The following is a 14,857-nucleotide window of genomic DNA, read 5'->3' as shown; positions in this document are numbered from 1 at the left end:
TCAACATTTTGTGCACAAAATGGATTTAACTTTTTATTTATTTATTATTATTATTTTTTTGCCATTTATTTGACAAGGCCAGTGATATAGGCTGATTTTGATCGGTTGTCCCTGGTCAGTTCTTAAAAAGGCAACGTAAAGTTAGAATAAAACTTCACAAAATCAGATTGTGGTTTAGTTTGTGCATAAAATGATATGATGACTTTACATTTTGGCAAACGTAGTGCAACTGCATTTGTCTTTCTGTGTGCAAAATGCATAAAAAAAAAAATTTCATGCTACAACATTATTTTTGTCCACAAAATTAGGCAGGTCACACCTAGCGCTCCATTTTTATCATTCTATACCTTAAAAGTGGATTCAGATTACTTTTTGATCCACTTTTGTTTTGTGATGGGACTTTTTTGGCCTATCTTAAATATTTTTATTAAGTAGAGGTTTGCTGTTGTTATGAATGTTTATGATACATCTATGCCAAATAATGCAGTCAGTTCTGGTATTTCATCAATGGGCCGAAGGGAACTTTACACTCACCACCACCTTCAGGATCTTCCTCACTCCATCACTGTAGACAGAGTCATACGCTGCTGCCTTCACCTCGATCCAGTGATTGCCCAACTCCAGGGGAATAATCACATGCGGGATGGACCTGGAGGACATGGACTCGACCTCCACTTCAGTCTGGTACATGCCCTTTTTACTGGCAGAGCTACAAATATGTTCGGTTTCCATGAACTCAAGCCGTGCCTGATGGAGAGACCAACAGGCAATTGCAAAATCGCAAAAAAACTCACATTTTGTCAAATTTAGCATCTGGATCATCCACGAAAGTGCTTGCTGTACTGGCAAACAACCATGTAAACCTGTGAACTTGGACAGTGTATGACTAAAACAGCTTTAATTTGGCTCATTGGCACATTTACCCTGACATTAATAAGGTATCTCACACCGTATTAGGGTGATTATTGAGGAAAAAATGACTGATTCCTTACCCTAATTTTCTTTTTGGTGTAGTTGTGCAGGATGGCCCTTATTTGTAGTTGTTCATTGCGAATAGCTGAGTACGGCACCTTCAGGTCAATGAAGAATCTCTTATAAACGATCATCTCGTATGGATCTGCCACACAGATGCCTTTGGAGAAAGACTTTAGCATAATGCTGAAGGTCTATATCAGGGTGAAAAGGTGCACTATATAAGTGTACTTCATCCAAACATAAATACCGTGTGTTTTCGACAGACTGACAGCAAAGATTTGCCAGGTAGTGATTGATTCTTTCAGGTAGATTCTGTCTCTTGTGATCGACGTTGTTCCACTGAGACAGGAGGGAATATAAAAGCATTAATACAGCTAAAGAAGATTGAAGAAGTTTGAAATCACTCAGACTCTGCTCTATCTTTTTGTCTCATACTCACCATAACTTGTTTTTTTCTGGGCAGACCGGCAGAATCTCCTCTGCCCAAAGCCAGCTCTCAGGGAACTGTGTACGTGATGTGATTTCATCAAAACTCTCATAATAGTCGCTATCCTCACCTGTCCGGGTTAACCGAAAAATAATGTGAGAAACTAGGAGTTAAATTTGACAGGCATCAGGAAAAGAAAAGGGCAGAAAAAACAAGTTCACCTGATCGGTTTGCAATTAACTCAAACTATGCCATGCACAACGCTGACGTCCTACGTCATCCGCCCGGAGCTGCTTCCGTGTACAACAGTGAGCGCAAGCTAGATTCAATTGATTATTACGTTTTAAATATGGTTATTTTTCTTACAAAAACGCATCGATTTGCTAAAGAAGGCCTTTGCTCACCCCCCCCGGAGCCATGTGAGGCACTTTTTATTATGGATGGATGCGCTTTATTTAACTTCTTTTGGACTAATGCACTGCAACACCCGCTGACTGCCATTAAAGAGCTTGGAAGATCAAATACAACTTTTAATATAACTCCGACTAGATTTGTCTGTAAGAAGAAAGTCATATACACCTAGGATGCCTTGAGGGTGAGTAATTCATGGGCTAATTTAAATTTTTGGGTGAACTAACCCTTTGAGATAATTTGTTTGACAACCAGGTGAATGACTTTAAGATACGTACTGCGAGCCAGAATCATCTCCTCCTCTCCAGCCTCCATACTATGAGCCTCCACGTCATGGCAGCAGTGCAGGAAGGCCTGGACACAGTTGTGTCCATCTACGATGTACATGGCTCGACGATCACACGTGTAGCCGAGTTTATTATCCCTCATGCCGTCCACACAGCACTTCCTCAGATCACCAGAGTACTGACCAGCTGAGAAAACAATGTTAGTGTAGAACAGGGCTGGGCAACTTCGGTCCTGGAGCGCCACTGTTCTGCAGAGTTTAGCTCCAACCTTAATCAAACACACATGAACCAGCTAATCAGTGTCTTCAAGATCACTATTAAGCTACAGTCAGGTGTGTCTGATTAGGGTTGGAGCTAAACTCTGCAGGACAGTAGCTCTCCAGGACCGAAGTTGCCCAGCCCTGGTGTAGAACAATGAGGACAGATGGAGACGAATAGCTGAATAAGGAGCCCTGGAGCCATTCAATTATCCTCTCTCTCCAAATAATTTCCTTTCACTTTCTGTCAAATAAAAATACAAGTTCCTCACCCAGTATAGTTATGACTCGCTGAAGACTCGCTCTTCTTCTTCTCTTTAAAGGTACGAGACACTCAGGCACTACAGGATGTTTAAAAATCAGGATACTTTGAGTTCAAAATATTACATTTATAATTTGAAGACACTATCAAATATATAAATATTTAGACTTCACAATTACCTATTATTTTTTACACTGAGGTGACACACATGGAAATATATATTTCATATAATAAATACACACATACCTGTTCTGGTGTTGGTTCCTCCTGCAGTGTTGGACTCAAACATCAGACCTGCATCAGTGAAAACCCCAATGCTGTCCCTTCCTCCTCCTGCCGTACAGCCAATGTCATGCTTCTCTATGACGTCCCAGATCTAAAGCAACAAAGAGACCATTTATAAGCCATTCGCAAGCTGCTGAGGTGCTGATGAACGTCCTTCACCTTTGTCTGAGTGAGTCTGTTCTGGTTCAGTCCATGCACAGCTTTATCCACCGCCATCAGACCAACTTTAGCTCCAGGATCTCCAGTTATCTGCAAGCTGAAACTTTCTCCTGGCTCATAGATCGGTCGAGGCTCCTTCACCTGAACCTTCAGCTGTGAAACACAAGAAACACTAAGAGGAACTTCTCATGCCCCAAATTTCCAATCGAGCGATTTTTGAAGCAAAGTTTCAATTCTCAATGTCTAAGAGATTAATAGTAATACGTGATTGACCCACCGTTCCCATGCACATGTCCTTCACATCAACCCAGACTGAATCAGACACCACCTCAGACGAGCCCACATGGTAATAAGCCACAAAGCGGAAGGACGGCACCATGTCTTTGGTTACAGGTAGAGATAAAGTCACTAGTGATTGTCCTCTTCGCTTAAACCTGTCTGCTTGAACAATGTGACCTTTACTCAAGATCTGAAAATGTGAGAAAAAAATATAAGACATTGTCCCTTGACATTAGTGCTATGTTTTTAAGACACACTGCAAAATTGACAGTAGTAGAGGTAGAGAAATTGACATCTTGTTGCCAGGACAAGAGCTGATTGTAGACTTGGGAAGAGACAGCAGGGGACCTACACCCGTCTCATGATCAGTGGTACCCTTGTGGAGAGGGTGAGCAGCTTCAAGAACCTTGGAGTAAACATATCTGAGGACCTGACTTGGACTGCACACATTCAAGCTCAGGTGAATAAAGCCAAGCAAAGACTGTACCATCGGCGACAGTTGAGGAAATTCAGGGTTTCACCAGAAATCCTGAAAACTTTCTATTCAGGGGCCATAGAAAGCATTTTAACTTTCGTTTAAAACAAAAACACAAACAAAAAAAACTTTTTTTGTAATTGCTTGTGATCAAAAGCATTGCTAGCATGTGTCATTGCTAACAGAATAATGATAGATGATGTCAATTGGGCCGAAAAAGGGCTGTCACTCACCGTGTAGGTGAAATCTTGATCTCTGACTCCTGGACTTCTACCCAGATTCAGATTGACTTTCATTTGATCACCGATCTGAAGCTCTGCAGCATCAATGCCGATGTGCAGGTAGTTGTTGGAGCCGCCTTTGGTTTGATAGGCCTGAGCCGTCATCTTCCTCACTGCCTGCTGGTCGTCATCTAATTTTGGTTGTTTGGTTTGTACCTGGAAGTGAACAGATTTTAATTCTTGATTTGATGCTATTATATGCTGAAAAATGAACAAAAATAACAGATTAAGCTGGTGTCTGAGGTGGTCTATTTTGTTCAGTGTTAAAAACTGGATTAAAACAGTCAAGATCAGTTTCACCAGGCTAGGAGACCAGCTAGACCAGCCTAAACCACATATGACAGGCAGGAATTCTTAGGTTGGTTTAAGAAGAGTTTTTTTTTCAGTAAGCCTGAGACACATCAACTCAGTAATTCAGTAATACATCTGACTGAACATCAGTGCAGTTGAGATGGCAGGTCTTACAGTGATCTCCAGTGTGGAAGATCCTTCGTAAGAATTGACGGTAAGCTTCGCAATGCCATTGGCTCTCGTTCGACCTCTGACCGCTCCTGGATTTACCTCCACTTCAATGTTTTCAGCAGGCATCTGGTCAGGGTCTGTTATATAGACCTATGAAAACAGAACAAAATGATAAATTTAAGAACATCAGCTATGTTTTGCTAGACCTGATTAACTGTTTCTAAATGCCATTTAGTGGTGCATTCAAATCATGTTTGGTAGATCATATTTAGAGTTGAAAGCACATGAATGCCACCAGAAAGTCAGAAGTACATGTGGGAAAATTTGGATTTTCCAAGATATGGTGTGGCAAAGGACAATTGGACAATAAAGTGTATATCAATTGAACCTTGACATGGCAGGTCAATTAGGGTATTTTCATCAATTGTATTATGAATGCAGACTGCTTATTATTTTTTGCAAGAACAGAAAAGTTTCATACTGAGACATCAAAGGGCATTCCAGGTTTGAAGAATTGTGGTGTTTTTTTAAAGTGGATGGTGTACGGTGACATCACAATCTGAATGCCTCTCCTTTGAGCTTCCACCATTTCACTGCCTGAAACAGAAAAAAAAGACTAGAATTGTATAATATTAACACGTAATATAATATTTAAGTTCAATATAAAATAAAATCATATAAAATTACAACATTATTTTGGCAGTTGGGGTTGTTTTTTAACACCTCACGCTATGTGCTGCATTTTTAAGACACAGTGTAAAATCTATAATAGTAGCAGTAGACTCTTGCATTCTGGTGTGCAGACTCTTACCAGTATCTGATAAAACACTGACTGAAATGTAAACTGATCGTCCAACCAGTTGGTTGATGTCTGGGAAGGTCTGAAGTATCATGTCCTTTGTTAGCTTGGCATTACCTTCTCCGTCTGATATCTGGGGTTAATGCAAATGCCAATATCAGTCTGAATCACTTACTAACACATCAGCTCATCAGCTTTTGCTTGTTATGAAGCTCACCTGAACTCTTTGAAGAGAAGAAGGAATACTTGTTTTCCTCTCATCTTCCATCACACCGAACACCACAAATGCATGTCCGTTCACATTGTTTCTATGAAGGTATCTAAAAAAACCAAAAAAGCAAACTTTATCTGTGACATCAAGATTAACTAGCAGAGAAGTGCTTTGGTAAGTACACAGCTTCAAATGTGAGAGAATATTAAATTAAACAGATATCCAGACTTGGACATAATAATAAAGCATACTGAAATAGATCAAGTGACAAAACATAATTGCCTTACCTTGCTTCAATGCTAACTATCAGACTAGCATCTTTTACACAGAAGAATGATTGACTGAGTGATAATGTGACTTCATAAGTGGGAAGCACTATAAAAACAAACAAGCATAATGAAAAGCACTGCAAGATTTTAATGTGTTGATATTACATTAATACAAAACCAAAACCCTGCAAAAATAGATGTATTTTGAGAAGTGCTCTTAGATTTTTGGCACAACTGTTTATGTGTAGTATTTGTTACATACAACAAAAATATAATACATATAAAACCATACAGTACCATATTCTTTGACTTCAAAGTCAGCAGTGTAATTCTTTTGTGGTGTGTTTGTGAATCTTGTGACCACCTTCCAGATCCCAGGACTACAAATACAAACACATTAATCACGTCAACAGAGCTGCGAATGAATGTCCTTCTCTACAGATAAATCGAGTTATAATCCAGTCAGTTAACGTGTGTCTAGTTACATCAGGTCTCAGTTTTCAGCATGAACGCACCTGGCAGGCTGAGGTACGGCATATTTTCCTGATCTAATCCCTTGCTGTGGAAATATGGTTTCTCTCATAGTTGTGATACCTTGAGGATCCTTCAATAAAAAAATATAATAATTGTTAATCGTGCTTTATTTTATTAAAATATGTATTTTAAGGAACGTTTTAGTGCACTTTTTTTTAGAGTACCATTATTTCTACTGATATTCCAGTATGTTCAAATGGTTTCATTCCAGAGGTCAGTGAGAAGATCCTGTACTGAACTGCAGAAAGGATAAATGATAATTCATGGAATTCTTTTATTTTGTGCTTTCCTCCATGACATTCAAAAGAGGCATCTAATGTTGAACTCCAATTAATTTCTTGCCTGTGCTAGCAGGTGTGTAGATGGGCTTGTCTGTTTGGACAAATAGATATCCAGTCTGGAATGAGAGCAGGACCACTTTCTCCAGAGTGATGGATGGAAACTGAGCTTGTAGATACACATACTGCTTCTCCAGAGGATCGTCAGAGAAATAGTCCCTATCACTTGGAATCTGAACAACAGTAAACAATGAAAGATATAACACATGCATAAAAACAAATTAATTGTAAATAAAATTGCAGATTGTACAAATATGAAGTTTGCCCTCTGAAGAATCATACACATATGCTTATATAAGGACAAAGTATATCAAAGTGGCGTCACCTTTATATCTGTAAGGATCTGGAAATTGTTGTCTGCGGTCAGTGTAACTGATTTTGACAGTATCTCCAGGTTCTTCTTTGGATGATTCTTTACTATGATCTTCACATCGAGGTCTCGTCCAGAGTAATCCTGAGCCTCCACAAACAGGTTCTCTGAGGAACCCACCCTCAGCAGATTAGGAGTCGACAGAACAAACCTGAGGAGATCAAATCAAATGGCCATAAATCCTGAATAAGAATGTTCTGGATCAGCAGATTAGGAGCCGACAGAACAAACCTGAGGAGATCAAATCAAATGGCCATAAATCCTGAATAAGAATGTTCTGGACGCCGGTATGCATGGTATGTTTATTTTTGATCATAAAAAATTTGTGTTTGTTAGACTATTTTGTGTTAGTGTTTAGTTAATAAAACTCTTGTGCACAAATTACACGAGTTTCTGATTCTGCCTTGCAAATGAATGTCCCTTTACAATTTTGATCCTTACTACATGCTCTAATGCATTAATACTGTATGAAAGTATTTTCTGTGGCCACGAAAATATCCTTTCCTAGAGTTGATTTGAATTTACACTGAATGTTCGCTGGACGACCAGATTAGTTGAGGGCAATTTAATTCTGCTACAGTTACTACTGGCAGTTTATATAAATAATTGTAATTAATCATAATTAATTGTAATTATTTATATACATTTCCCTTTTGAGCTAATTTCCTACAGAGACATTAGACATAGTAACATACATAGTAATGTTTGTGTAGACAGTAATACATGGCTGAATAACCCACTGAGTGATAAATCAAATACAAAATAATTAGTGTTTATCAATAGTTGATGCAATGTTGAAATGCTGAGAAAACTCTTCTTAATACTGAAAGGATTTTTGTAAACCCAGTGGTCAAATGCTGTGTGGCCTCTCAGTTTTCTGTGCAATTATAGCCACCTGACTAATGACTGTTTTTTTGTGTGAATGTCTGCAAAACTGGAAGACTTCCTCAGTGTATACAAGCAGTGGGCTATTTTAGAAAGGACAACTTAAAAGATGTAAAAGAAGGATTAGGGAAAATCAATGAATTCTGAATAATTTATTGCCATTGTGTGAATAATAAATAATCATGTAATCAATAAAAAAGTAACTGTAGTCTGATCACGAGTATTTTAAAATGTAATTTAATCGAATTACTTATTTTTTGGAAACTGATTACGTAATCCAGATTATGTGTAATCAGTTACTACCCAGCTCTGGTGATAACATGCCACAATAGCATAGAACAGAGCTGTCACAGTATGTGGAGTAAGTTGTCACAGTGGAATCCGTTTAAGCAATATATGAACAATCGAATAAAACTCAAACTTCATGAAACAGCAGAAATGCAAAAGGTGACATACAAAACTAAATATCCAACAAAAATGTTTTGGTCAACAAATATTACGAATTCAATTACATTACATTAAAGTCACATAATAATAAATTAAATAAATAACAAATATTAAAATTCAAATAAAACATGTGACAACATGCCCCACTGGGAATTAACTCTGTTGTTGGTGTCTGAAACCAACATACAAAACCACTGCCATACAAAACAGACATTTGTGTGACTGAAGCTCTAAACTTATAGGTACTAATCCCAAACTTAACCAATAATAAACACATAAATGAATAACATATTAATAAAACGGTGTGTTTGATACTTACAGTGGGTCGCATAGTGTGAGGAGCGGCGAGGAGAGAAGAACAACAGTCAGAAAGAGCAGCTTCACCTCCATCTTTGTCTGTTTGTGTGTCTGACTGTTTTCATGTTTGTACAGACTCGAATTACGAGTGCACTTTTACCTGAACTCACGACTGCCAAAAATTCCTATTTGAATTCATGCACTTTAGCGATGGAAATAATGTTTATGTATTCAAATAAATGCATCATTTATTGTCTTTCTTCCTTTAAAATGGTTTGATAGTGCTTTAAAACTGACAGAAGAGGCAGATTTCAGGGGTGAATCCTGCCTACTTTAAATTGCGCACTAGAATAAACAGGTGTCGTCCATTAGTGTGGATACTAATAGAGTTATCATTGTTCATTGTTCATTGTCAATCTAATGGGTTACTTTGATGAGAAAACGAGAATGTTGCGGAGCTGTTTGTGGTAAAGAACAAAGTTCACTGTGGTGAGATTTCCCGTAAATGACCTGTTGTGCAAATGCAACCTTTGGTAAATCTGCTGCTCTTCTATTGATCAGTCTGGGCTGGAAAACAGCCAGGATCCAGAAGATACGAAAAATTAATAAGTGAATAAACAAATAAATAAACAAACAGATTCTGATGAATAAAACGAAATACTCCCTTAAAAAAAAAACTACAGATTATCTGGCAACAAGTCCAGCATGCTTTATTAGTGACACAATACACCTTCTCATTTCTTTTTCCTCCTAAATGTTTGTGGTAAAGAACAAAGTTCACTGTGGTGAGATTTCCCGTAAATGACCTGTTGTGCAAATGCAACCTTTGGTAAATCTGCTGCTCTTCTATTGATCAGTCTGGGCTGGAAAACAGCCAGGATCCAGAAGATACGAAAAATTAATAAGTGAATAAACAAATAAATAAACAAACAGATTCTGATGAATAAAACGAAATACTCCCTTAAAAAAAAAAACTACAGATTATCTGGCAACAAGTCCAGCATGCTTTATTAGTGACACAATAAACCTTCTCATTTCTTTTTCCTCCTAAACACTGAAACATTGTTGCCTCATCCATCAGACAGCAAGTGTATCAAGGAAGCTCCTGAAGAAAATGCTTTCAGACAGACTTTCAAGGTACCAAATCATCATCTAATAATCTAGAACAAATCCAAGTGATCTTTAAATATAACCAAGTAAATATTGTCAGTTGAAATAAATGAAAGAACTGCCTTTAAAAAATCAATCAGGTGAAAGCAGAAAAGTGGTCCCCTTTGGCATTTTGTTGGCACTTGACAAATCTACTCATTATAGTGCATGATCAACCTGTTAAATAAATTTTTATTGTCTGATTATAGTCTCATATACTGTACAGTATCACTGCAGTAATCTGCTTAGGTTCCCTTGCTTTTTTTCCAATTAATTCTCTGGTAAGGTTTTGGAAATAGATTAGTTTTTCTTTTCTTTTTTTTGGTATGCAAAGAATAACAAAATAAAGACTGTTTTATGTTTGCAAATTTTATTTGACAAATGGCTTGAAATGATTATATTTCACTTGACAGACCTTGAACTCATTTAAGTGAATTGAGCATACTGCATGAACCTTAAAACAAAAAGTAAGCAAATATTTATCTGACAACATGCTAGAATTAAAAACAAAGTTGTGGCTGTAAGGTTGGTATGGATCAGTACATTAATTTTAAGCTCATGAAAATCTTTAAGTGGAGCATCCAAATCGGATGAGCTTGTCGGCCAGTGCGGTGATGCCAATATACTTTGTTCGATGTTTTGGTGTCTGGCCCTCCTTGTCTGTTGGCCAGTATTCAATCCAGGTGTCCTCGCCCAAGTGGTACCTCAACCTGAGATGATTGAGAAGAGTGAGAACGTTTTTCATTAGGAGCATCCGTACAGCAGATATATAATAAGAGTGCACTAAACTACAAGATCAGCCCATTTCCACATAATCAATATTGAATGTCGTACTTTCCACCAATCCTCGGAAGGGTTTTGGTTTGGCCCATGATCAGGTACGTCTTGCCTTTTTCAAATTTCAGAAATTCTCTACAGAAAGGATGAGCCATGAACGATCTCATATTTCCTTCCACATCTGTATCAGAGCCTAAAAACAAACACAGACACAAGATAAAGCCAGTGCAATGGACCAGTCACAATCCAGAGTCATCATTCACAGATTAAACGGCATCTTTCATGTCCAGCTTTTGCTACTGCCACAGTAAATCAGAGGGTAAATGGCAACCCATACCTTCCTTCAGCACTTGCTCAATTGTCATGTTATAGATGTCCGCATGCAATGAGAAGCCCATTTCCAACACCCTGGTTTTATAAACTGCAAGACAAATGCATTACATGATCATCTACTGTAACAGCTCCACTAGCAAGAAATGACCCTTACTGGGTCTTCATTAGGAAAATAAGACAGTCCTGAAAGGGAAAGCTATTGTACAAGATGTGATCTAACATTCTCTACTGCTACAATAAGTCAAGCATTCAGGGTGTTTACCGTATTCCACTTCACGTTCACAGGCCTTTTCTTCACGATTCTCCTCATCTATGTGTTCATTCTTTTGCAAACTGCAGTTCTCTGTTAAGATATTTAATTCGTTTTTCTCATGGGGACTTCATAAAATGATACTTTTTAAGTATGTTGTACATTCATCTTGCATTTAAAATGTACGAACCTTCAGCACACTGGCACAGGTCCTCATGGCAGAGTCTGTTCAGCGATCCATCTTTCTTGTGAGGATGGTAGAACTTCACGCAACGCTTATCTGTCAAAATATGCAGCTTAGATTAAATACGTCAGTTGAATTTGTCCCACACAATGTGTCAAAATGATCAATCGTATGGATTTGTGTTCTTTAATAAGCATTGCCGTTCGCATAAGGGAATAGTACCAATGTTTATTTTTCTATCTATGCAATTAACTTTTTATTTCAGTGGAACGCAAGCACACTTTTGTTCTTCATTCTTTATTCTTGAGTTGTTTTAAGCAACTGACAGTGATTTATCACAGAATCTACTCTGTGTACATTGTAAAATTGACTGAAGAAATAGTTAGATGCATTTCTTTTCTAGTACTCTTAGATAAATATGTGTTGGCAACTGTAACATCACACACCCGGAGCGTTGTACTCGTACACAGTGACTCCGGCAGGCTGCAGCATTCCCACTTCATTGATCTTGTGCATTCTGAAGACAACTCTTTCCTTCTCTTTATTAGAAACCTAGAAATAATTTTATTAGAAATAAAAAGTTATTATCATGAGCAATCACTACACCAAACAGCAATTCACCAAATTGCTCATAGTAAATGAGAAAGGAAAAATCAGTAGCATATCCACATGCAAAAATAGAAATAAAAACACAACACATATGGGAATGGGAATGGCAGTGTACCTTATCTATGTAGAGGATAAGAGATCCTCGCTCTGACAGCTCCTTGTTCAACTCAAAGCTCTGAATGTACTTATCCTTACCACTGGATAACTGTCGGCCAAATCGTTAAGAGAAAATCATTTGATAGTGTATCAAATGTCCATTGTTAATTTAATTGAATTCAAGTGAATGTGTTAGATTTTATTTATGACTTTCACAATCCTTGATGCCGTTTATTTACCTTTGAAAGATCATGTTCATCCACTTTGAACCCTGTCAGCAGGCCAATGTCCAAAATAGACATGGTTGAGCTTCTTAAAGGGTCTTTGAAACTGCAAAGGTGGATTAATATGATGTAATAATCTATCAATAATCTATTTGTAGGTTGGGTTCAAAGTGTACGATCATACATCGCAGCTTCCCTTTGTGCAAAGTGTTAAAGTTAAGTGTTGTGTTAAAGTTAGAATAGTTGTATACTCACATGTATTCAATGGTGATCTGGTAGCTTTCAGAGGCTCCATCATAGGATACTACGTACAAAAATATAACATCATAATTCAACCTTATTTTACAACGAAGCCGTTTGAATTACACTCGTGTCTCGTTCTCCTGATGAAGCCTACCTGCAGACTCTTTGTCCATCTGCACACTGAGATCAAACGCATTACATTCGGAGTCTTTCTCTTCAGGCAGAGCATAATACACAGAAAAGACCTGAGAGGAAAGGACAGGAGCTCTTGAACACAGAACAACATGCTGGTGAAGACATCATGAGCGCGTTCATGAATACTCACCGAGAGCATGGCCACTCCAGTCCCTTGAGCTGTGATATTGAAATTCCTCGTAATGTCAAACTGTGGCATTCAGTCCATGAAGCAGACAGATAAAGAAAACACACTTTTAAGTGAATCGGTTAATACAAACAACATGTGAATTAGACTGTGTATGGTGTAAATGTGTATTGAACAACATTTTAATTCTATTTCTCAGCATTAAGGGTGCAAACATTCCTTCATATTTCCAGACCTTGTCTGAGCGTGAAAGGTGAAGGTTGGACGATCTTATAGCGATTCTAGTTTTCTCTTTTCTCTCCTGCACAGCGAGCTCCAGGTTCAAATTAATGTCTGCCTTCTTAACCTGAATGCGGTATTCAGCCACCGCTTGGAAGACCATGATCGTTGCCTAAACAGACAGGTAAGAAGATGAGAAAAAATGTTTTGGGGTATCAAGGTAAAAGACATTGGCCAATTAGTCATGTTTGCATTGGACATCGATGGACATCACTCCAGTGACTTTCATCCTCCACCAGCAAATAGTCTCACTGCTACCATATTTAACTCTCATTACCTTTACATTGAACTTTTAGCATAAAATGACAATTTGAAACCCATTCATTTTTCTGACATGGAACACAAAATACACTAAAATCTCATTTGCATTTCACACCTATTCGGACATTCAAAACTTCTGGAGGATTTCTCAGTCAGGTGAAAATGTCACCACATGGATGTTTTTGAAGTGTGTAGATATAAGCCTCTAACAGGACATTTCATTGGTATATCAAAAAAAGCGTAGTATCCTCTTAATTTATAGGGTTGCACAAAATAAGGAGGACAACATACATTGTAAACTATATAAATCAATCAGTTTACACAATTATTGTCACATTTTCAGTTTGTTTAGAGTTGTTGTCTGTTTTCCTGTTCTGTTCGTGTCTGAGTTTTAGTTCTGCTCTCCTAGGTTCCCTGCCTGTTTGTTTCTATGATTGCCGATTAATTTGAGTCCTCATTTCAGGTGTCTTGTTTGGTTCTTCCTTTGTTCTCATTAGTGTTTAAGCCCTCAGTTTCCAGTTTCCCTTTGTCTCGCATTAATTCTGTTAGTTTGTGTTATAGTGGTATTTTCTCTTGTTTAATGTTTTGTGTGATACTAAAAAGTCTACCTAAGAATCTCCTTCATTGCAGCCACTAACCTGTGACAATTATTCATTTGTCACTTAAAATACCTGCGTTGTGCCGTAACCCCCATAGCGGGATTGTTGCTTTCCCAGCCAACGCACTGCCAGTCCAGCGCTCTCGAAATCCTTTGCCATCACCAAGGCAAGCACGGCATAACCTGTGGCCTCTAGAGAGTGATGGTGCTCCCCAGGAACTTGCCAAAATATTCCATCTAAAAGTGGGTATAAGTAAAATGTGATATCACAGTTTAAATTTTTTTTTATAATATTGTGCATCACAATACACATTTTTGATTTGAAAAGTAATACAAGTTTTACCATTTTGAAATAAACATCAAACGTGTTTAAAACATACCCTTACAATAGAGAGAGAGAGAGAGAGAGAGAAACAAAGCTTTTCTAATTATCATCGTAAATGCATGTATTCACCCTATTTCACATTTTGGATGAGACCTCACTGGGAAGTTCAGCTATTATTCAAATATTATACCAGATGACAAAGTTCAAACTTACTGTTTTTACAGGTATAGGGTACAACACAGTGTTATTTTAGTTTAATTACTAATATTGAAATTACTATTATAGTTTATATTAGTAGTTGGTATTAGTTATTATTTTTATATTTTCAGTTTTCATTTACATTTTAGTACAAAATGTAGTCTTTTTTTTAAACATGCCTATATAGTTTTTATTATTTTTTATTTCAGTTTTAGCTATTTCAGGTACATCAATTTAAACAAAATGAAAATGGGAAATGTTTTTATTGGCAACTAGCTGAAAATACGTTTTATATATAT

General features: G+C 37.5%; 2 protein-coding genes across 2 annotated transcripts in view; both read right to left on the bottom strand.

Moving 5' to 3' along the window:
* Positions 1 to 8,836, bottom strand: part of LOC107703739 (complement C3-like) — a 22,833-nt gene extending 13,997 nt beyond the window's left edge. The window contains exons 1-21 of the mRNA XM_016506462.1: positions 8,733 to 8,836; positions 7,037 to 7,232; positions 6,716 to 6,884; positions 6,538 to 6,611; positions 6,355 to 6,443; positions 6,137 to 6,219; positions 5,858 to 5,945; positions 5,577 to 5,679; positions 5,372 to 5,492; positions 5,042 to 5,157; positions 4,564 to 4,710; positions 4,051 to 4,254; positions 3,341 to 3,532; positions 3,064 to 3,216; positions 2,866 to 2,995; positions 2,630 to 2,698; positions 2,092 to 2,286; positions 1,415 to 1,532; positions 1,223 to 1,314; positions 993 to 1,132; positions 535 to 747 (exon numbers count right to left, since the gene is read on the bottom strand). Of these exons, the coding sequence (XP_016361948.1) occupies positions 535 to 747; positions 993 to 1,132; positions 1,223 to 1,314; positions 1,415 to 1,532; positions 2,092 to 2,286; positions 2,630 to 2,698; positions 2,866 to 2,995; positions 3,064 to 3,216; positions 3,341 to 3,532; positions 4,051 to 4,254; positions 4,564 to 4,710; positions 5,042 to 5,157; positions 5,372 to 5,492; positions 5,577 to 5,679; positions 5,858 to 5,945; positions 6,137 to 6,219; positions 6,355 to 6,443; positions 6,538 to 6,611; positions 6,716 to 6,884; positions 7,037 to 7,232; positions 8,733 to 8,803 (2,763 nt within the window). The 5' untranslated portion in view covers positions 8,804 to 8,836. The remainder of the gene's footprint in view (positions 1 to 534; positions 748 to 992; positions 1,133 to 1,222; positions 1,315 to 1,414; positions 1,533 to 2,091; positions 2,287 to 2,629; positions 2,699 to 2,865; positions 2,996 to 3,063; positions 3,217 to 3,340; positions 3,533 to 4,050; positions 4,255 to 4,563; positions 4,711 to 5,041; positions 5,158 to 5,371; positions 5,493 to 5,576; positions 5,680 to 5,857; positions 5,946 to 6,136; positions 6,220 to 6,354; positions 6,444 to 6,537; positions 6,612 to 6,715; positions 6,885 to 7,036; positions 7,233 to 8,732) is intronic.
* A 1,376-nt stretch (positions 8,837 to 10,212) lies between these two features.
* c3a.5 (complement C3a, tandem duplicate 5) overlaps positions 10,213 to 14,857 on the bottom strand; it is a 24,850-nt gene continuing 20,205 nt past the window's right edge. Inside the window, exons 29-41 of the mRNA XM_016506407.1 lie at positions 14,109 to 14,272; positions 13,133 to 13,288; positions 12,901 to 12,960; positions 12,730 to 12,820; positions 12,588 to 12,636; positions 12,348 to 12,438; positions 12,128 to 12,217; positions 11,850 to 11,955; positions 11,410 to 11,499; positions 11,232 to 11,312; positions 10,974 to 11,057; positions 10,694 to 10,829; positions 10,213 to 10,569 (exon numbers count right to left, since the gene is read on the bottom strand). Of these exons, the coding sequence (XP_016361893.1) occupies positions 10,428 to 10,569; positions 10,694 to 10,829; positions 10,974 to 11,057; positions 11,232 to 11,312; positions 11,410 to 11,499; positions 11,850 to 11,955; positions 12,128 to 12,217; positions 12,348 to 12,438; positions 12,588 to 12,636; positions 12,730 to 12,820; positions 12,901 to 12,960; positions 13,133 to 13,288; positions 14,109 to 14,272 (1,340 nt within the window). The 3' untranslated portion in view covers positions 10,213 to 10,427. The remainder of the gene's footprint in view (positions 10,570 to 10,693; positions 10,830 to 10,973; positions 11,058 to 11,231; positions 11,313 to 11,409; positions 11,500 to 11,849; positions 11,956 to 12,127; positions 12,218 to 12,347; positions 12,439 to 12,587; positions 12,637 to 12,729; positions 12,821 to 12,900; positions 12,961 to 13,132; positions 13,289 to 14,108; positions 14,273 to 14,857) is intronic.

This window comes from Sinocyclocheilus anshuiensis, unplaced genomic scaffold (assembly GCF_001515605.1).
Source record: "Sinocyclocheilus anshuiensis isolate Anshui unplaced genomic scaffold, SAMN03320099.WGS_v1.1 scaffold274, whole genome shotgun sequence".
In the NCBI taxonomy this organism is placed as follows: Eukaryota; Metazoa; Chordata; class Actinopteri; order Cypriniformes; family Cyprinidae; genus Sinocyclocheilus; species Sinocyclocheilus anshuiensis.
This window is presented reverse-complemented; position numbering and strand designations above follow the sequence as displayed.